This window comes from Amblyraja radiata, chromosome 22 (genome assembly GCF_010909765.2).
Source record: "Amblyraja radiata isolate CabotCenter1 chromosome 22, sAmbRad1.1.pri, whole genome shotgun sequence".
NCBI classification, from domain to species: domain Eukaryota; kingdom Metazoa; phylum Chordata; class Chondrichthyes; order Rajiformes; family Rajidae; genus Amblyraja; species Amblyraja radiata.
The window spans coordinates 27345291-27366678 of record NC_045977.1 but is presented as its reverse complement, the minus strand read 5'-3'; the positions used below and the strand labels follow the sequence as shown (position 1 = coordinate 27366678).

General features: G+C 44.5%; 1 protein-coding gene across 1 annotated transcript in view; it reads right to left on the bottom strand.

The window, feature by feature from the left end:
* Positions 1 to 1068: 1068 nt before the first annotated feature.
* The window catches only part of micall2 (MICAL like 2), a 75719-nt gene continuing 55399 nt past the window's right edge, over positions 1069 to 21388 (bottom strand). The window contains exons 8-15 of the mRNA XM_033040843.1: positions 20645 to 21156; positions 15476 to 15564; positions 14487 to 14613; positions 11567 to 11657; positions 10714 to 10787; positions 10212 to 10326; positions 3682 to 3728; positions 1069 to 3220 (exon numbers count right to left, since the gene is read on the bottom strand). Coding sequence (XP_032896734.1) covers positions 3129 to 3220; positions 3682 to 3728; positions 10212 to 10326; positions 10714 to 10787; positions 11567 to 11657; positions 14487 to 14613; positions 15476 to 15564; positions 20645 to 21156 — 1147 coding nt within the window. The 3' untranslated portion in view covers positions 1069 to 3128. The remainder of the gene's footprint in view (positions 3221 to 3681; positions 3729 to 10211; positions 10327 to 10713; positions 10788 to 11566; positions 11658 to 14486; positions 14614 to 15475; positions 15565 to 20644; positions 21157 to 21388) is intronic.

Sequence of the window (21388 nt, the reverse complement as noted above, 5' to 3'; positions counted from 1 at the left end):
ATAGGCTAGCGGAGGGAAAATAAACCAGGGTTGTTAACCTTGCTTTGGAGAAACTGGGAGTGGAAGGGATACCCTGTGAATGTGTGCTTGGGTTCCTCAGATCCATGGCATTATTTTGAGTTTAAAGGCCCACTCTGGAATTCAGTTTTAGTTCCGAAAAGACAGCCTGGATTTGATTGTTTGATGCAAAGATGAAGACAATTTGCTTCAGATTAATGTGGGAACCCTGAATGATCAGTGGTGACAGAGCAATTCCACCAGTAACTTGCACTGGACCAGCCATATCGAAGCAATGACCAAGAAAGCTCAAAAATGCCTCTACTTCCTTAGAAGCCTCAGGAAGTTCAGCATGTCCCCAACAACTGTCACCAACTACTACATATGCGCCCGGGCTGCATCACTGCATGGTTTGGGAGCAGCTCCACCCAAGACCACAAGAATTTGCAGAGAGTTGTTGATGTAGCCCAGACCATCACGCCTACCAACCTCCCTTCCATTGACTCCATCCACATTTCATGCTGTCTCAGCAAGGCCACAGGCATAATCAAGGACGATTCTCACCCTGGTCTCTCCCTCTTCTCCCCTCTCCCAAGAGGTACAAAAATGTGAAAACACATACCTCCAGATTCAGGCACAGTTTTCTTCCCAGCTGTTATCGGGCAACTGAACCATCCTATCACCAACTAGCGGGTGGTCCTGAGCTACTATCTACCTCATTGGAGACCCTCAGACTATGTTTTATTGGACTTTACTCTCTTTATCTTGCATTAAATTTTATCCTGTATCTGGACACTCTGGATGACTCGATTGTAATCATATATGGTCTTTTCGCTGACTGGATAACACCCAAAAAAAAAGCTTTTTACTGTACCTCGGTACACGTGACAATAATAAACTAAACTAAACTAAATTCCCTGAACAGTGTATCTGTACCAGAGGATCAACAAGTCATTATAACAGGCGTGTTCGTGGACACAAATGTATGGCATTTAGTGGTTAAAGGCGAATTATTAAAAAATATATGCAAGATATTTATTTGTTCGATACCTTTTCAAAAATGTTAAAATATCATTTTGAAAATATATTTATTTGCGTAATGCTCATTCATGAACCACAATCTTTTCTCAGTAATTAATCTGCATAGTCACAATGCTGACGCTTCAGTGATGTGGCCCTATACTCCCTCATAAGGTTGGCAGCAACTGGCCTCGACGCAAGCCCATCTCCTCACAGGGGATTTAATCCCAGCAGGTTCTTCCCCCTTGTCACAATGCTCACACTGTCACAGCAGAGCGCGCGCCGTCGTGGCCATAAACTGCCACAGTCCCCTGGAATGAGCTTGCCCCCATCTAATTAAAGCTTGGCTCAAACAACTATATTCCCTCTCACACACCATTTAGTTGTAGATCATCTCCAAAGAATAGCACATTCAATTCCGTCTTGGCTCGACCCATCCCTGCCTTTGGAATCATCTGCAGCCCCGCAACTGTGCAATGTTTGTGCTCCTCCTGCAGGTTGCTCGCTCAAACCCTGATCTCCTCCATCCCTCCGTTGGCAGACATTCATTCCAACCATCTGGGTCCAAAACATTTGGATTCCTTCGTGAAATTATCTCTCCTCTCTCACTTTGTGTAGTTTGTTGGTGAAAGCCTCTCTCTTCTGCCAAGATTCTGGCACTTTAATAAAATAACCAGATGTTTCACTGACTGCAAAGCATATTAGGACATTTTGAAGTAGTCTTAGGTTCTATACAAATGCGAATGTTTCTTAATACAGACTACCTTCTTGGGCAGTACAATAGAGGAAATACAGGATATTATACACCAAGGTTAAAAAACAAAGGAATTGCAGAAATCCAGTGATACAAAGCAGCCTATTTACTCAATGACTCATTCCAACCAAATTAACATCAACTGGATCAAAGGTCCTCTCCTGTTTCGTGTGCTGGTGCCTAGGGATAAGATAATCCTCAATGTAGCTCATAAAAAATCTGGCAAAGCTCAACATCAAACATATCACTACTGGTATTAAATTCTGAAGAGCTATTGCGAAGGTGTGCCGGACACTTTTGCTTTCACACGCTCTTTGCCACAGTGCACAGCAGGTCGCATGGTTACTGGGACCTCCTCTTGAATGGAATTACAGAACCAAAGGGATCCAATGACGTTTGAAAGAAAGCTCTTCAACCCCAGCACACCGCAAGTCCAGTCCCACCATGCTGAATGGCTCCACTGACCAAGGATCTGATGCCACAAAGCTCAAAGTCAACTTTGACGAGATGCAAGGTGCTGGCCACATCTTAAGAAGGAGCGGTTAGGGAGAAATGTCAACCACGCCAGAGTTTCCTGTAGCTGGGAGTTTCTGAGTCTCAGTAGCAAACGTACATCTCAGGCGTATTTGGAGAACAGTCTGAAGATGTGGTGGAACACATAGTAGAAAATCAATGGGAGGAAAGAGGGACTGCTGATGTATTTAGAGCATCAGAACCCCCCCATCTTACAATACCAACGCTTTTGGGCATTTATGACTAACCCAATGGACCGATCAGCAGAGAGGATCCAAGCCAACATCTCCCGACTGCTTCTTATCTACTTGAATGTCTTTCAATGCCCCAATGTTGGTTGGGCCTCAGAGGACAATGTTTTGAACACTGCAACATAGATTTTTGTCAATTACAAATGGTCAGTGACTGTCATATGGCCCAGTGACATAGCTGATACAAGTGCAGCCTCTTACAGCTCCAGTGACTTGGGTTCAATCCTGAGCTATGGAGCCATATGTGTGGAATTTGCACAATGTCTCTGCGACCATGTGTGTTTCTTCCAGGTGCTTCTATTCCTCCTACATCTCAAAGAAGTGAATGTTGGTGGAATAAATAGCAGATGAGTGGTAGAATCTGGGTGGGAGGGGGTTGCAGTTGATGGAAACCCGGGGAGATTAAAATGGGATTAGTGTAAATGAGTGACTGAAGCTCGTGGACAGAGTGTACATACATGGTGGACTAAAGGTTCTGCTTTCCCTATTGTATGATTCTCTGATCTGATAAACAGGATGTGGGCACTGAGAGTGAGAAGCGGGTACACAGCAGTTTTATGAAGACATCTTTCCGAGTCAGCGCACTGCTCCGTTCACTTTGACTTGCCACCGAGCCACTTCACGAGCTTGAAGGGGCTGAATTGCTTTTTCTTCTTCAGGTCAGAGTCCGTCTCCTTGGTGATGTCTGGCAGGGTGAAGACAAGGGGCAGTAATAGAGGGGGAAAGGAGGGGGAGAGGCAGAATGAGGAAAATGAAGAGAAAGGGAAATAGGAAAAGAGAGGGAAGAACGAGGTGAGGCAGGAAGGAAGGTGTGTGGGGGGGAAAGGAAAAAGAGAGGACAAAAGAGGAGAGAAGGGGGGAGAAAGAGGGACGTAAGAAGGAAAGAGGAGAGTGTAAGGGGGAAAGAGGGAAGAGGGAAAGGGGGAATGGTTTAAGAAAAAGGGACAGGGTCAAGGAGAGGGAATGAGAGGAAAAAACATGGACATGAGAGGGCAAAGGAGACGAGAGGGAAAAGGGAAGGAGGGGTAAATGGAAAGAAAAGGGCACAAAGAATGTGTAAGTTGAGCTCATATCTAAAAAGCAGCTGAATTTCAGCTTCTGAACAATTTCAATGAACAATATCAATTAAAATTTGTTGGTCCTCACCCATCTTGTTAATCATAGCTTCCATCATCTGATCCTCTTCCATTTCTCTGCAATAAGAACATGTGTAAGGTGGTGACCGTTCACAGGAAGCAACATGTCCACCCACCCTGCTGGTACAGCCCCAGACACCACTCTCTTGAATCAGCTGTGATATTGGTGGGAGACACTCCTTTGGACTCTCCCTCACAATATGAGAATGAACAAGCAAGTGGGTAACAGGAAAACCCGTTCATTGACAGACTTCCTCCATAAGAAAGCTAACAAATATTTCACTCCTCCATCACATTACCATAAAAATAATTTATTTTAGCCGATAGTTGGTTTTATGTTCTAAGCTGCAGGAATCAATTGTCCACAAATTGGCCATTGACTGTTCTAGATAATAAATATAGCCAAGTCAATCGCGTCTGCCTGCTTGTGATCCATATTCCTCCATTCCCTGCATATCCATGTGCTTATCCTCCGCTCGTGTGCGTACAATGTAGCTCACAATGTGTCTTCTGTCGTCGTCCAACATGTTGACAGAATTGTCGCCCGACGCCTCACAGAGTGCTTCGCATCGTCGCTTCCAGGGATCGCCACGGGGAGGCCTCTGTTGTAAATGTCACTATCATAGCTGCCTCCACCACCACCATCCCTGGAGGCACATTCCAGGCACCCACCACCTTCTGTGTAAAAAATGTGCTATGCACATCTCTTTTAATCTTTCCATTGGATACACTAAGGAGAAACCTTTCCCCATATCAAAGGCAGATAAAAGTAGAGGGCAACGATTTAGGGGAAGGAGTTAGAGGAGATCCGTGGGGGACAATGTTCATTCGGAGAGTTTTGAGTACGTGCAATGTGTTTCCTGAGAGAGGGGGCTGAAGCTAGAGTCGTTAACAGTGTTGAGGTGTCCAGATGAACACCTGAACCACCCAGGTATTGAAGGCTATGGCCCAAACACCAAAAGCTGAGATTAATACAGATGGGTACCCACTGGTCAGCATGGATGCGAGTGGCCAAGTGGACTCTTTCCAATTCCATGCTGTCTGAGTCTGTAACTAAATAACCCCTACATAAACGGCTGTCAAGTGGGAAGAAATGTCAACCAGTTTCATAAGGAGTTTCCATTTTGAACTGATCATTCCCTATGATTTGCATGGCTTGGCTCTTTCACTAACAAGTAACTCGGAGATAACCAAATACTAATGGTACAATATTTGCGTTAAATTAGGTTGTAACGTGGTTCATAAATACAGTGGCCTTTTAACTCCCCAAGAAATAAAGTAGGACTTGATTGATATTGTGCCGATCTGAGATATTAGCTAAACAGAAAGTAAACATCTTATTTTTGTCACTGTAGAGTTGAGGGGAAAGATTCTGCCAGCAGTAGAGATTGGGACAGACTAACCATATAGTAAATCCAAAGGGTTTCTACCGCTATATTAATAGCAAAAGGATAACGAGGGATAAAATTGGTCCATTGGAGAGACAGAGTGGACAGCTATCTGCAGAGCCAAAAGAGATGGGGGAGATATTGAACAATTTATTTTCTTCGTTATTCACCAAGGAGAAGGATATTGAATTATGTGAGGTAATGGAAACTAGTAGAGTAGCTATGGATACTATGAGTTTCAAAGTAAAAGAAGTACTGACACTTTTGAAAAATATAAAAGTGGATAAGTCTCCAGGTCCTGACAGGATATTCCCTAGGACATTGAGGGAAGTTAGTGTAGAAATAGCCGGGGCTATGACAGAAATATTTCAAATGTCATTAGAAACGGGAATAGTCCCCGAGGATTGGCGTACTGCGCATGTTGTTCCATTGTTTAAAAAGGGTTCTAAGAGTAAACCTAGCAATTATAGACCTGTTAGTTTGACTTCAGTGGTGGGCAAATTAATGGAAAAGATACTTAGAGATAATATATATAAGCAACTGGATAAACAGGGTCTGATTAGGAACAGTCAACATGGATTTGTGCCTGGAAGGTCATGTTTGACTAATCTTCTTGAATTTTTTGAAGAGGTTACTAGGGAAATTGACGAGGGTAAAGCAGTGGATGTTGTCTATATGGACTTTAGTAAGGCCTTTGACAAGGTTCCTCATGGAAGGTTGGTTAAGAAGGTTCAAGTGTAGGGTATAAATGCAGGAGTAGCAAGATGGATTCAACAGTGGCTGAATGGGAGACGCCAGAGGGTAATGGTGGATGGCTGTTTGTTGGGTTGGAGGCAGGTGACTAGTGGGGTGCCTCAGGGATCTGTGTTGGGTCCTTTGTTGTTTGTCATGTACATCAATGATCTGGATGAAGGGGTGGTAAATTGGATTAGTAAGTATGCAGATGATACCAAGATAGGGGGTGTTGTGGATAATGAAGAGGATTTCCAAAGTCTACAGAGTGATTTAGGCCATTTGGAAGAATGGGCTGAAAGATGGCAGATGCAGTTTAATGCTGATAAATGTGAGGTGCTACACCTTGGCAGGACAAATCAAAATAGGACGTACATGGTAAATGGTAGGGAATTGAAGAATACAGTTGAACAGAGGGATCTGGGAATAACCGTGCATAGTTCCTTGAAGGTGGAATCTCATATAGATAGGGTGGTAAAGAAAGCTTTTGGTATGCTAGCCTTTATAAATCAGAGCATTGAGTATAGAAGCTGGGATGTAATGTTAAAATTGTACAAGGCATTGGTGAGACCAAATCTGGAGTATGGTGTACAATTTTGGTCACCCAATTATAGGAAGGATGTCAACAAAATAGAGAGAGTACAGAGGAGATTTACTAGAATGTTGCCTGGGTTTCAACAACTAAGTTACAGAGATAGGTTGAATAAGTTAGGTCTTTATTCTCTGGAGCACAGAAGGTTAAGGGGGGACTTGATAGAGGTCTTTAAAATGATGAGAGGAATAGACAGAGTTGATGTGGACAAGCTTTTCCCTTTGAGAATAGGGAAGATTCAAACAAGAGGACATGACTTCAGAATTAAGGGACAGAAGTTTAGGGGTAACATGAGGGGGAACTTCTTTACTCAGAGAGTGGTAGCGGTGTGGAATGAGCTTCCAGTGGAAGTGGTGGCGGCAGGTTCGTTGCTATCATTTAAAAATAAATTGGATAGGCATATGGATGAGAAGGGAATGGAGGGTTATGGTATGAGTGCAGGCAGGTGGGACTAAGGGAAAAAAGTTGTTCGGCACGGACTTGTAGGGCCGAGATGGCCTGTTTCCGTGCTGTAATTGTTATATGGTTATATGGTTATATGTGGCCTCATGTTGCTATCCATTGCAGCCTTCTTCAGATGGACTCCAAAACACTGCAGGAGCACCTAACCTTGCGTTGACATGTTTTGTTTTACAGTGCCTTCTCTCTTTCTCCCAGACACCTTCAATCACAACCAGGGGGCAGGTTAACACCACTCAGGCAGGAATAATTGACTAATCAATCCATCTTGAAAAAGAAGTAGAACCAGAAATGCTGAAGCATCTGGAATGTTGTGGCAGGCAAGTTCCACGGGCAGCGGACAAAGTCAGACATCATCAAATTCTTGCCTTCGCTACTTAAGGTGTAACCCTCCGGCCGAATGTTTTTGTTCACCCATCACATCTCCTTCAGAGACTCTGATAATGTTCTAGTGAAGCATTGTGAACATGCATCAGAAGGAAGTGGCTTCATAAGGTCATAAGTGATTGGAGTAGAATTAGGCCATTCGGCCCATCAAGTCATTCCGCCATTCAATCATGGCTGATCTATCTCTCCCTCATAACCCCATTCCCCTGCCTTCTTCCCATAACCTCTGACACCTGTACTAAACAAATTTAAAAAATATCCACTGACTTGGCCTCTACAGCCTTCTGTGGCAAAGAGTTCCACAGATTCACCAGCCTCTGACTAAAGATTCACCACCATCTTCTACACCCTCAACTGTACCCTCGGTCACTTGAAGTCTTAAACATTGCTCACCCGTAAAGCCAATGAGCGAGCAGAGAAGCGGAGACCAGGCAAGTTAGGCAGCATGGACATCCCAGTGTAGCCGTTGCACAGCATGGGAAGGTTACCTGCTGAGAACGTATTTCACAAGCGAGTCGGCATTTAAAATCAGCTGTGCACTTCCAGGCCACACTGAGTGTTGCTGCCAGGATGGCTGGCAGCCAATGTCAAAGGCAGACTGGCAGATGGTATGCTCCGAGCTTCTCCTCCACTCCTCACGATTGGCCGGCAGAGTCGAACGCAACATGCTGTACTTTCAACAGTTTAGTTAATGCTCATACATGTTCCACAACCTCGAATGCACTGGTAATGTTTAACTCCAGGTGGTTCGCTGTGAACTGTATCCAAGTTGGCATCCAGATTTGAGTCAAAAGACCGAAATTCATTCTTCTGCTTTCTCCGAGGATCTCAAATAGTGACGTAGAGTGTTTCCTGGTGCCGCAAGTTTGAACGGGTCCAGTGCTGGATCCAAGTCCCCCAGGAATCATTGCTGGAGAGAGGCTTTCACCCAGTAATGCAGTTCACCCTTGTCCTGACCATGGAGTGATATACTATCAATCAGGAGTCACTGATCCAATGCACTGAGTGTGAGAAACATAGAAAATAGGTGCAGGAGGAGGCCATTCGGCCCTTCGAGCCAGCACCGCCATTCATTGTGATCATGACTGATCGTCCCCTATCAATAACCCGTGCCTGCCTTCTCCCCATATCCCTTGACTCCACTAGCCCCGAAAGCTCTATCTAACTCTATCTTAAATCCATGCAGTGATTTGGCCTCCACTGCCCTCTGTGGCAGGGAATTCCACAAATTCACAACTCTCTAGGTGAAAAAGATTTTTCTCACTTCCGTCTTAAATGACCTCCCCTTTATTCTAAGACTGTGGCCCCTGGTTCTGGACTCGCCCAACATTGGGAACATCTTTCCTGCATCTAGCTTGTCATGGGAGAATGGAGGAGAAGGTGAAGCCATAAACACACAATCTTTTGACATCTCTGGCTGTTCCTCAGCCGGAGTACTAACGTAATCATCAGTGTTCTGCAATCCTCTACTCTGGCCATTCCCTTTAGCCCACCTTTGTTTCCATTTGCTAAAGCCCTAAGCCCTGGAAATCCTCTCCAAGCCTACCCCCCTCTCTCTCCTCCTGTAATGTGTGCATTGAAGTGCACTGAGTAGTGTATGGAAGCTTACATCGGTTTTTGTTTGAAGATGCTCCTCATCTTTGGATGTCTTGTCGCCTTGAAGCTGCTACATGCAAGCTGTTATTGTACTCAAAATTCATACCACCTCTCACCCTCCGAGGTGTTGCGGGAGAATTCTGCAGGTGGGGGGAACTGAAACAATGGTGTGCTGGCTCTGGATAGGATGCTCAGTAATGGCCAGCTCACCAGCACTTTCTCAAGGACAATTAGGGACATAATTGGCTGACATTTGGGCACTGTTGTGGCACTTGCCACCTTTCAGCCCACGTCTGAATGATGCCTCGATCTTGCTGCATGCAGGCTTCATTTGGTGAGGATGGAATAGAACATTGTCCAGTCTTCAACGAATATTTGGCATAATGATGGAGCGAAGGTCATTGATGAAGTTGCTGGAAATGGTGGGAACTTGGGATACAGCCATGATGAACTCCTGCACGGTCATGTGACTGACCTGCTACAACCACAACCATCTTCCTTCTCCTGAGGGTTTACACCAGCCAGTAGGTGGTGTAAACTCACTCAAAAAAAAGTGCCGCTTGACATTATCTCGAACACTTTCTTGATGGTTGAGATTGGGCTCCTGGGATATTAATAATTTGGATCGGATTTGTCCTGGTTTGTACACTAAGGAAGAAATGAGCAATTTTCTACATTGTCGGATAATGTCAAATTAGTAACTGGACTAAAACAAATCAGCCAGAAATGTGGTTGGTTCAGGACCCTCTTCAGAATGGTCTCAACCCGAAACATCACCCATTCCTTCTCCCCAGAGATGCTGCCTGTCCGCTGAGTTATTCCAGCTTTTTGTGTCAATCTTCGGTTTAAACCAGCATCTGCAGTTCCTTCCTACACACTACAGCCAGGATGTTCTCTGGTCCATTGGCTTTGCTCTATCTATTATCTTGGTATCACATGAAGTGTGTAGAACTGCCTGACGATTGGATGGCATAGAGGAAGCCATGATGGATTATCTACCTGGCTCCTCTGGCACAATTGCTTCATCCTTGTCTTTCCCATGATGGATCCATCAATGCCATGGACCAGAATGGCCTTTTTCTCTTGTCAGCTGGTTGAACACCCTTGGGCTTTCAACAAATGGCAATTGAATGTTGAAAAAGTCTATAAGTTGGATCAAAGCAACTCCTAAGGCAATTATAGAAGTAGCAAGTTCGTGGGGGGGGGGGGGGGTGAGGGCAGGGGGTTGTTGCTGAGGACATGTGAATTGGTGGAGTTCCAAATTACAAAGGAACAGACCAGCTGCACGATAGCCATATGCCAAAGAGCTGCATTGACATTCATTAAGGAAAATACAGGAATCCCTTTGCATATTGCCCCATGTGAGTGCTTTGGGCCACCTCATACCTCACTCGATCCTCATCCAGTCTGTCGATTATGTTATTCCTGTCCTCCACCGTTTTCAGCAGCTCTTCCATCAGCTCCTTCTCATGGGCCTTTTCTTCTTCTGTTTTCTTGTCCTCTGCAACAGAAACACATTGGAACTCAAGAAGCTTTTGGTCTCCTGCCCACTATTACTAGTATTTTAAAGGGAAGGAGATGGCTGATCATTGTTTGGAGGCCAGGACATATATGATGTTGCAAAGACAAGGGAGCGGTAATGGAGAAGGGAAGGCATTGGAAGACAGGCCAGGAAGAGATGTGGATGTTATCATCAGAGCCACGACTACCATATGTTGTGTAAAGAAACAGGGTTTAAGGTACATGGTTTGGATTCCTTGCTGTATCTGGAATTGAAGGTGAATCTGTATTGAGTCTCACTGGAAGAATGTGGGATGTTGGTAATCAACAGGATTCCAAATCAGATATAAGGTACTGTTCACTTTCCATCTAGGATTTAGACTCTCACCTGCTTTTGCCATCAACACTCGTAGTTCCTGGTCGATCAGACACTGGCGATCCTCCAAAATCTGTTGCTTTGATCTGTCCACAAATATAAAGGTGGAGATATTACATCTTTGGGGTTTCAGGAGTGAGAGTTAAGTGGAAAAATCAAAGGCTTCAGATTTTTCACTTGGAAATGTACCTTGGGGAGGACAGGCTAAACAATAAGAGGTATCATGCCAACTGCTTGCACTGATGAAATGGTTCACAGCAGAGCTGGGCAGCCAGGGGAGATATGGATAAGGTGCATTTATAGGAAAACCAGAGATGTATACAAGGGAGAAAGCAATATAAGGATATGCTGATGTGCTTAACTGAGCAGGAGAGTTGACGAGAGAGTCGCCTTCTCATGCATTGATCCATTATAAGGATTTAGGAATAAAGAAGGAAGCTGGGCTTTCCCATTTCACACAGACGGTTTTTGAAAGATAAATAAAGTGAACAATAAGGTGTCAGAGGTTATGGGGAAAAGGAGGGAGAATGGGGTTAGGAGAAAGAGATAGATCAGCCATGATTGAATAGACTTGATGGGCCGAATGGCCTAATTCTAGGTTCAAGAAGACAAATTGGAGGAAGAGTTGGCGGCTGGAAATGTAAACTTCATATTGATTACATCACAGATTCAGAACAATTTTCTTAGCCAATCCCTCACAATTTTCCACGGGTAGGAAGACTGATAGGGTGGATGGAGAGTTGGGGGTCAGAGCAGGGTGTGCAATGGGTCAGAGAGTGAGGGGAAGGTGAAACTTAAAGGAGAGGGGCTTGGTGAGAGGGAATGTCAGAAACCACGTTGTCCATCCTGCTCAGATTCTACTTACGTGTAAACGAGCTCAGACTCCCTCCTAAACAGCAGCTGCTTCTCATGGATCAGCTTGAACCACTCCACCATCAACGCATCTTCTCTTTCATCTATTTTTTTTAAATGTAAAGATAAGAAATGCTGAGTGTTTTTCTTTAAAGTAGAAGAGTTGAAAACCAGCATCCTGCAATGCTCAGGAAATGCAGTGTTCCTGCTCTAGCACCCTGACAATCAAACCAAGAGGCCGGAAAATGCCAGTTGCCCCACATTCATAGTGTTAATACATGAAATACAAGGAACCAGAACAGTTTTCTCCACCAGCCTCTGTTTATCAGGCCAGAAAGCCTTAGCATCTGGTAAGAGTTGGACTGTAGTGGAGCGGCCATATTGGAGTGGCCATTTTGAGAGGAACTAATTTGAGGTCAAAGTGCTGCTGGAAGGTCAAAGTGCATGCTTTGGTGAATACACGGCTTCGATGAAGGTAAGGTTTTTAACATTTACATCCCCTTAAGTCAACTAGATTTATTTTAAGTGTGCATTAATGGGCCGGTTATCCCAGTCATTGGAGTAGTATGCTCCTCCTGTCAGATCAGGGAGCAGTCTTGTGTCCCTGATACCCATGTCTGCAAAAATTGTGTCCAGCTGCAGCTCCCCCATCACCTCCACATCTCATGGATTGGCTGGAGCAGACGACCAGCCTGAGAATCATACAGGAGGCAGAGAAAGCTATAGATAGTTTCAGGTAAGTGATCACGCCAAAGGTTCAGAGGTTATTACTCTACTTCAGTATTCACCATGGAGAAGGACATGGAAGATAATGAGACCTGCGTGAGGTATGCAAATCAGCTAGCAATTGGAAATGATTCTTAGTGATCCAATTTACTCACATTTGGAAGAGAATAGGCTAAATAGAGACAATCAGCATAGATTTGTCCTGGGCCGACTTGTCTTATACACTTGATTGAGTTTTTTTGTAGAGGTGATGATTGAGATTGATAAGGATAAAGTAGTGGATGTTGTCAACTTGGTCTTTCATAAGCTGTTAGGCAAGGTCCTTCATGGCAGGCTGATTCAGAAGATTAAGATGCACAGGGTCCTTGGTGATACAATAGTTTGGATTCAGATCTGGGTTATTCATAATAGATAGTGGTGGAAAGGTGCTAGTCTGGTTGGAGGTCTGTGACCAGCAGTGTTTCGCTGGGATCAGTGCTGAGACTTCTGTCGTTTGATATACGTTCATGCAAATGACTTGAATATAATTGTAGAATAGATGGGTTGGTTAGTAAGTTTGCATTCAACACAAAATTTGTGGGAGTTCCAGACCATGAACAAGGCTGTCAAAGGGTTTAGTAGAATATCGATCAGTAAGGGATATCGGATGAGAAATGGCAGATTTACTCCAAGAATTTAATCCAAGAATTTAATCCAAGCAAGTGTGCAGTGTTGCACATTAGGAAGTCAATTGTTAGGACAAAATGTACAGTTAATGGCAGGATTCATCATCGCATTGATGTACAGAAGGATCTTGGGATCCAAGCCCATAGCTCCCTGAAAGTAGCAACACAAATAGATAGTGTGGTAAATAAAGGATATGGTATCCCTACCTTCATCAGTTGGGACATTGAGTATAAGAGTCTGGAGCTTATAGGGAGCTCCAGAGCAGGTCTGAGGCCACAAGGTCCCTGTATCTTTGCACCTTCAGCTCAACCTTAGCTGAAGCCACCTTTGAGACCATCCTTCACTACTTTTCCACATACCAGCTTCATGCCAGTCCTGAACCTGGGAATCCCACCCCATCCCCAACCTACCAAGTTGTATCACAAAATCCCTATTCCCCCTCCCTGGACTGAACCCCTGGTTTCCACCCCATCCCTGTGCTCTCTGCAGAACAACCATGGGCCACTGGAATTTTTCATTCTTAAAGTATTCACTTTGGAACCTCAATAAAAGCAGGGAAAGCTGGAAGCAAATCCAAAACCACTGCACAAGCTGCCTGACCTGCTGGGTATTTCTAGTGCTCTTTGATTTTTGTTTCGGACTTCCAGCATTTGCAGTATTTTGCTCCAACATCTCTTCGTGAACTAAGGGAGTAGCAGAAGGCAAGACCAATAAGTAGAGTTCGCCATCACCGATTTGTCTTAAACCCAGATCAGTAAGGGAGACAGTGTTTAACGGCACTGGCCCTCTAGTAGCTGGAGTTTAGAAGGATGAGGGGAGGGGGACCTCATTGAAAATTACCGAATGGTGAAAGGCCTGGATAGCATGGATGTGGAAAGGATGTTTCCACTAGTGGAAGAGTTTAAGACCAGAGATTGTAGCCTCAGAATTAAAGGACATTCATTTAGGAAGATGAGGAGGAATTTATTTTGTCAGAGGGTGGTGAATGTGTGGAATACATTGCCACGGAAGGCTGTGGAGGCCAAGTCAATGGATATTTTTGAGGCAGAGAGATAGATTCTTAATTAGTACGGGTGTCAGGGGTTATGGGGAGAAGGCAGGAGAGTGGGGTTAGGAGGGAGAGATAGATCAGCCATGATTGAATGGCAGAGTAGACTTGATGGGGCAAATGTCTTAATCTGCTCCACTTATGAACATTGAGAAGCCCAAGTGTAACACAGCTTTCACAGTGATGAGCCAAACAAAACAACAAATAAAAAACAAAGTAATAATGCTTGCTTGTTCAGGAGTTGAACATAAAACCTACTGTTAGAGGCACCTGGGCAGGATGGGTACATAATCAAGAAAGACTAGATGATGATCGGCCATATCCTTGTTTCACCTACAGTACCTCCCATATCTTCTCTTTTCTTCATAACTCAAACCAATGAAGATCCCCCACTCCTGGCCAAAGGTTGCAGCTCTGAGCATCTCCAAAGTCAGGCCCTTCCCTCCAAACCATTGCCCTCCCCGGCCAGACCCAGTGCCACACCATCACGCACCTCCTTCGCAGTCCCGCAACTGAGGCTCCAACTCCACCCCCTTCTGTTCCAGTGCGTCCAGCTCTTTCCCAAGACTCTGTAATTCCCTCTGAATCTCCACCTCCGATATGCGGTGTTTGGATGAAGCCTGCAACGAAAGACATGGCGTATAGTTTGAATTCAAGCAGGGCGACAGGCAAACAGAACTCTCTTGGGAACTGGTGCACAGCCATCTTGTCTCATTAGACAAAGCCAGTGCATTCAACACCTGGCTTCTGGCTTCAGAGAGTGGAACAGAAGATACCAGTCCGACACCTTCAGTGCAGTATTGAGGAACTGTCCCTTGGTGCCACAGAGACTGCAGATGCTGGAATCTAGAGCAATTGCTGATGTTTTGGGTCAGATTTAGACCTGCTGCAGGGTCTAAATCAGCACACACAATTACAGAGTTACACATATCCATACATACATATACACTTACTTGTGTAGCCGTGACCATCCATCCACACACAAAAATAATAACACACAACTAGGAACACATACACCCTCACGCCAACTCACAAATCCACCCACCTACGCAGCAAGGCCATTCAATACAACCAAACGTGTTCACTTGCACATTTCTATACATCTACACCAATGCCCATCTACATAGGAACATACACACACACTCATTCAAACATATTACACACAGCCAACACACACCACACACAAGCATCACAAAACACACAATGCACAGACTCCCAAACATATATACAAACACATGGATTTACACCCAAGCTCTACACACACACACACACACAAATACACATAGGAACACATGCATATACAAGCAGCCCTCTCACTAACAGGCCAGCACGTTCAGTACAAATGTAAGGCTGTAGATGTTAAGCAGCAGATTTGTCTAATTCTGCAGCCTCTGCTGGTATCATCTGTACCTCATTTTGCTGCTATTACTCTTTACACCCTTTCCTCAACGTGCCTCCTCTCACATTGCCTCCATTGCTCACCTCTTGTGAAGGTGCTGTGGATTTGACCGGGTCGTTGCTCTCCTCGTCATTCTCATCCGTGTAACTATTCTTAAAAAAATCCGCTCTTGCTGTGAAATAAAAGCAACATACAAATTACAAAACATTTAGTCATCGATGGTCGAGAGAGTTTAGGGCATAAGACAAAATGAATGAGAAAGCGGTAACCAATCATCAACATCAACATTTACTAGAAATGTATTCCATTGAATGTTTTTTTCTGGGCCTAGAAGGAATGTAGCAACGTGTGGAGTCATGCATTTTGGTAGTAGGAATAAAGGCGTAGATCATTTTCTAAATGGGGAGAAAATCAGAGGTGCAAAGGGAACTTGGGAGTGCTGGTGCAGGATTCCCAAAAAGTTAATTTCCAAGTGGAATCGGTAGTAAAGAAGGCAAACGCATTGCTACCATTCATTTCAAGAGGGCTAGAATACAATAACAGGGATGTAATGCTGAGGCTCTATAAGGCACTGGTCAGGCCGCATTTGGAGTATTGCGAGCACTTTCGGGCACCATATCTGAGGATGGATGTGCTGAGGAGAGGGTCCAAAGGACGTTTCCAAAAATGATCTGAAGAATGAGTAGGTTAACAAGTGATGAGCGTTTGACAGCACTGGGCCTGTGCTAGCTGGAGTTTAGAAGAATACCAAATTGTGGAAGGCTTGGATAGAGTGGATGTGAAGAGGATGTTTCCACTCGTGAGAGAGTCTAGGTCACAACCTCAGAATTAAAGGGCGTTCCTTCAGGAAGGAGATGAGGAGGAATTTCTTTAGTCAGAGTGTGGTGAATCTGTGGAATTATTTGCCACAGAAGGCTGTGGAGGCCAAGCGTTTGAATATTTTTATGGCAGAGATAGATAGATTCTTGATTTGTACAGGTGTCAGGGGTTATGGGGAAAAGGCAGGAGAATAGGGGTTAGGAGGGAGACTTAGATCAGCCATGATTGAATGATGGAGTAGACTTGATGCGCCAAATGGCCTAATTCTGCTCCAATCACTATGACCTTTGCAACACTAAGCATTCCTACAAGCGTCATGGAGGAGTGATGTGCTGTTGGACGTGCAGTCTTACAGATAGGATGCTAAAATGGGGCTCCATCTATAACCCCAGCTGATGGGAAGGTTGACTATTTGGTAAAGCAGGAGACCTGTCCCAACATTTATTTTCCACACAAGCCAGATGCTGATTCAGTCATCTTGGAGAATGCGATTTAACTGAAGTGCAAAGGCGATAGTGAACACACCTCAAAACCAGCTCAGCCACAGTTTACAGTGAAAACTGTCACGTGATGGTAATAAACCAATGCCATTACAAATGCTCCCATTGTGATGGGAGTCACTCATGAGAGTCAACATTTCTAACGTGGCTCATGGAATTACTCAGCTACCGCAGCCTCATGTGGAAGTGGTGTAGGTTGGATGAGCACATTATTGTAGCCTCTGCTCCCACGCCCTGGTTCATTATTTAGTCATTCACCACAACACTGTTGGTGGGAGCGTTCCAGAAGCAAATTGGATTCACAAAGCTCTGTGTATTGTCTTCCACGTTTCCCACATGTTGACACTTGTTGTTCATCACGGACGTTAATAACTTAGATCTGAATGTGGCAGGCATGATTAGTGGGTGTGCAGGTGATATGATAATTGGTCATGTCGTTGTGAGTGAAGTTAGTCTTAGGCTGTTGGACGATGGTGGTAGGCTAGGCAGGGCAATGGTGGTGATTTTATTTTGTTGATTATGAGGAATTGCATTTTGGGAGGGCTAATGAGGTCATGGAATATATCAAGAATGGGAGGGCACTATGAAGTAATGAGGAAGGAACTGCTTTAGTCCAAAGATCACTGATGGTGGCAATGCAGGTAGATAGAGTGGTGAAGAAAACTTACAAGATGCTCACCTTCGAGCTTGGGGTATAAGATCAGGGAAGTTTTGGTATAACTTTATGAAACATTGGTTAGGCCACATTTGTGCAGTTCTGGTCATGCACTATAGGAAGGACATGATTAAGCTGGAGAGATTGCACAGAAGATTCACCAAGATGTTGCCTGCAATAAAGTATTTCAGTTATGGGAATGGACTGGGGTTGTTTTCATGAAGCGGAGGAGGCTGACAGGGGACCTGATAGAGGTATACAAAATTATTTGAAGCATAGATATGGCAGATAATAAGGAACTTTTTCCTATTAGGGAAGCATCTGAGACCAGAGGGCATAGGGTTAAGATAAGGACTAATCAGTTTTGAGGGTGCCTGGAACCTGGAGTGCAATGCCTGTGGATGGTAGAGCTATGTACTCTCACATCATTTAAAAACATTTCTGAATAGTCAAAAATCACCAGGGCATAGAAAACTAGGGAGCAAGTGCTGGTACATGTGATTAAGTGATCGATGGCTGGTATAGTCATGGTGGGCCGAAGGGTGTTTTTGTGCAATATGACTCAATAACTCTCTGATTCTAGAGGCGATTTCATCTAACGAGGCTCCACTGGCCCTTAGAGCAATCTGATAAATCCCATTCCACAACATATTCTAGGGGCGGCACGCACACCCCCATCCACATCAACGGGACGGAGGTGGAACGTGTTTCCAGCTTCAGGTTCCTGGGGGTCAACATCTCCGATGACCTCTCTTGGACCCACAATACCTCAACTCTGGTCAAGAAGGCTCACCAGCGTCTCTTCTTCCTGAGGAGACTAAAGAAGGTCCATCTGTCTCCTCAGATCCTGATGAACTTCTACCGCTGCACCATCAAGAGCATCCTTACCAACTGTATCACAGTATGGTACGGCAACTGCTCTGTCTCCGACCGGAAAGCACTGCAGAGGGTGGTGAAAATTGCCCAACGCATCACCGGTTCCTCGCTCCCCTCCATTGAGTCTGTCCAAAGCAAGCGTTGTCTGCGGAGGGCGCTCAGCATCGCCAAGGACTGCTCTCACCCCAACCATGGACTGTTTACCCTCCTACCATCCGGGAGGCGCTACAGGTCTCTCCGTTGCCGGACCAGCAGGTCCAGGAACAGCTTCTTCCCTGCGGCTGTCACACTACTCAACAATGTACCTCGGTGACTGCCAATCACCCCCCCCCCGGACACTCCTCCCACAGGAAAAACACTGTCTGTATACATGTAAATAGTTTTATGTATTGAAATCATATGCTATGTCGCTCTTCCAGGGAGATGCTAAATGCATTTCGTTGTCTCTGTACTGTACACGGACAATTACAATTAAAGTTGAATCTGAATCTGAATCTGAATATTTCCCAGTTAAATGTCCATTGTCTCTCCACCCTTCCAAGATTCTCTTCCCACCCACACACATATTTAGAACAGTTGATGATGGCCAACTAAACAGCCAACCTGCACGTCTGTGGGTTGTGGCACGAAACCCCGGGGAAACCACACGGTCACAGAGGTGAATGAACAAACTCCACACAGACAGCACCCCAGGTCAAGATTGAACCTGGGTCTTCGAAGTTGTGAGACTAACCCCTGCTCCACCGTGCTGATCTGAATTCCTGAATGGTGGATAATTAAGAGCAAATCAACCTAGAAATAATCGCCAACTTGTTACCACCTCATTCAGAGGCACCAGAGGCCTCTCTTGCTTTCACATGTAAAAGTGACGCCATTTATTTTTCCATTAATGGCAGGACCCCACCTGAGTGGGGTTGCTGCTTCTTTTTTGACGAAACGGAATGTGCAATACATGCTGCATATCTGCACATGCAATAAATGCAGGATTGTTACGGTGTCCCACACTGATCTTGACTCGCCAATATTGGGCCCCCACCTCGAAAGTGGCCCCCGCCTCCCATCGCCTGGGCTCCAACCGATGGAATTCCATCCCAACAATCTTTGACTCTCTTTGCTAATGTGACACATAAAAGGCTGGTGCACAAGTTAAGAACTTGGGAACGCACTGCTCATATGGAAGGCTAAGAGTCAATGCAAATGGGTCTTTTTCAGCTCAGATGGATGTAACCCTTGAACTCTCAAGGAACAGTTCTTGGCCCCCCCCCCCAATTATTTATTATCAATATTAATGATTTGGAGGAAGGTCAGGGTGTAGGTTGCCTAAGTTTGCCAATGACATGGAAATAGGTTGGAGAGAATGTCCTAACTATGTTAAAAAATAAGATGTAAAATCGCCTCTAGTGTGTCGGAGAGTGCTTGTGTACAGGATCGCTGGTGGGCGCAGATTCCGTGGGCCGAAGGGCCTGTTTCTGTGCTGTATCTCTAAACCAAACCTTCGGTGAGTCTGGAGTTACATACAGACCAGACTCGGAGAAGGTGCCACATTTCCTTCATTGCGGCAGAATATTAATGAGTCAAATGTGTTTTTTTTTTAATGTAAACCTGGTAAATCTTTGATTGAATTTCAAAGTCCGATGCAAATCCAGATTTATTTAATAATATAATATAATTGAATTTGAATTCCCCAGTTGCCGTGGTGGGGATCGAACTCATATCTCCAGACTAACTATCAATCTGTCGAATAACTTAACCACTGCACTACCCCCACCACAATCCTTAAACCCATTCTTTTTTACCCTGGCCTTGCTCAGCTGTTCTCTTCTGTCTCTATTGGTAGCTAATTATCAAAATTTGGTTGACAAAAATTGCTGTCAGTCTCGGGAAGGTACGCCATGCTGAAGGCATTATATACTGTAAATGCATATTGTTGTGGTTGCAGAAGATATTCTCTGATACTGCGGTTTCCTTGGAAACCAAATGTTCAAATTGATTCTCATTTAACAATAGTCATAACACAAGTGCAATCAGGCCCCTGCTAATTTTCCTCTAATCCAGGAGCAGAACATTGCTTTAAGTTAAATATGTAGCCTAATTATAATCGCTTAATTACAATATAAACGTCCTCTATAAAACTGAACTGCATTCACTGAGAGGGGGGTTCAAGTATGAAAATTAGATTTGTTAATAACATTCCCAATGATTTTCTTATTGAAGATCAGAAGTACAGACATTTTGCTTTAGCAAAACATTATTAAAAATATATTAATTTTCATGCACAGATTAGTATTGTAATTAAAATGACTTTCTATGATCGGTTATTGCAAAATGGAAGTTGAGTTATTGCTGGGAGAATGAAGAGGTGGGGTTGCTAGCAGTGGAATTGTCTACAGGGACACACTGACCTGTCGCTATGCTTGATTTGCCTTGGACCCAGCTCTGCTTGCCGACAGGCTCCTCTGTTACCCGATCCAAGGCTGGACGATGTCCGATCCCTGGAGTTTGAGCGCCACTTCCCTCCTTCTCAGAGGGCTTCTCTTTGCTGCTGTCTTTGTCAGAGGCATTGGGAGACCAGAAGGGATCCTTTACTCCAGCCAACAGCTGTGGTCCTGGTTTGAGTACTTTCTTCTCCTGTGTTGACTGGGAAGACCCAGCCTTTGGACTTGACCCCTTGCTGGGAGAGGCAGGAGATGTGGAGATCGAGACGTTACCTGGGACTTGGAGAGAGAAGGTCACCTCAACGGTCTTCCCACCACCTGCGCTGGTGTTCCCCAGAGCTGCACCTGAAGTCCAAATATTGCTGGTTGTGGTCTTGAGTGAGCTGGGAGTACTCAACGCATTGCCGGATTCTGCTGGCTTCTTTATGTCCAAGTTTACAGATGAACTGTGAACTTGCTTAACATCTGAGGGTCCAAGGCTAAAAAAACAGAAAATAATCATTTTCAATCTTAAATCTATTAATTTCACACAGAACAGCCTTTTATCCAATGCCCTTAGGAATGAACGAACACATGTCTGCTCATTCATTAGTCATTAGACATTAGATTAATATCACAGTGAAAAGCTTTTGTTGCCGACCCATACAATCAAATCATGCTCAATATCTAACTCAACTCTACTGAGCACATTTTGAATATTATATTTATTAA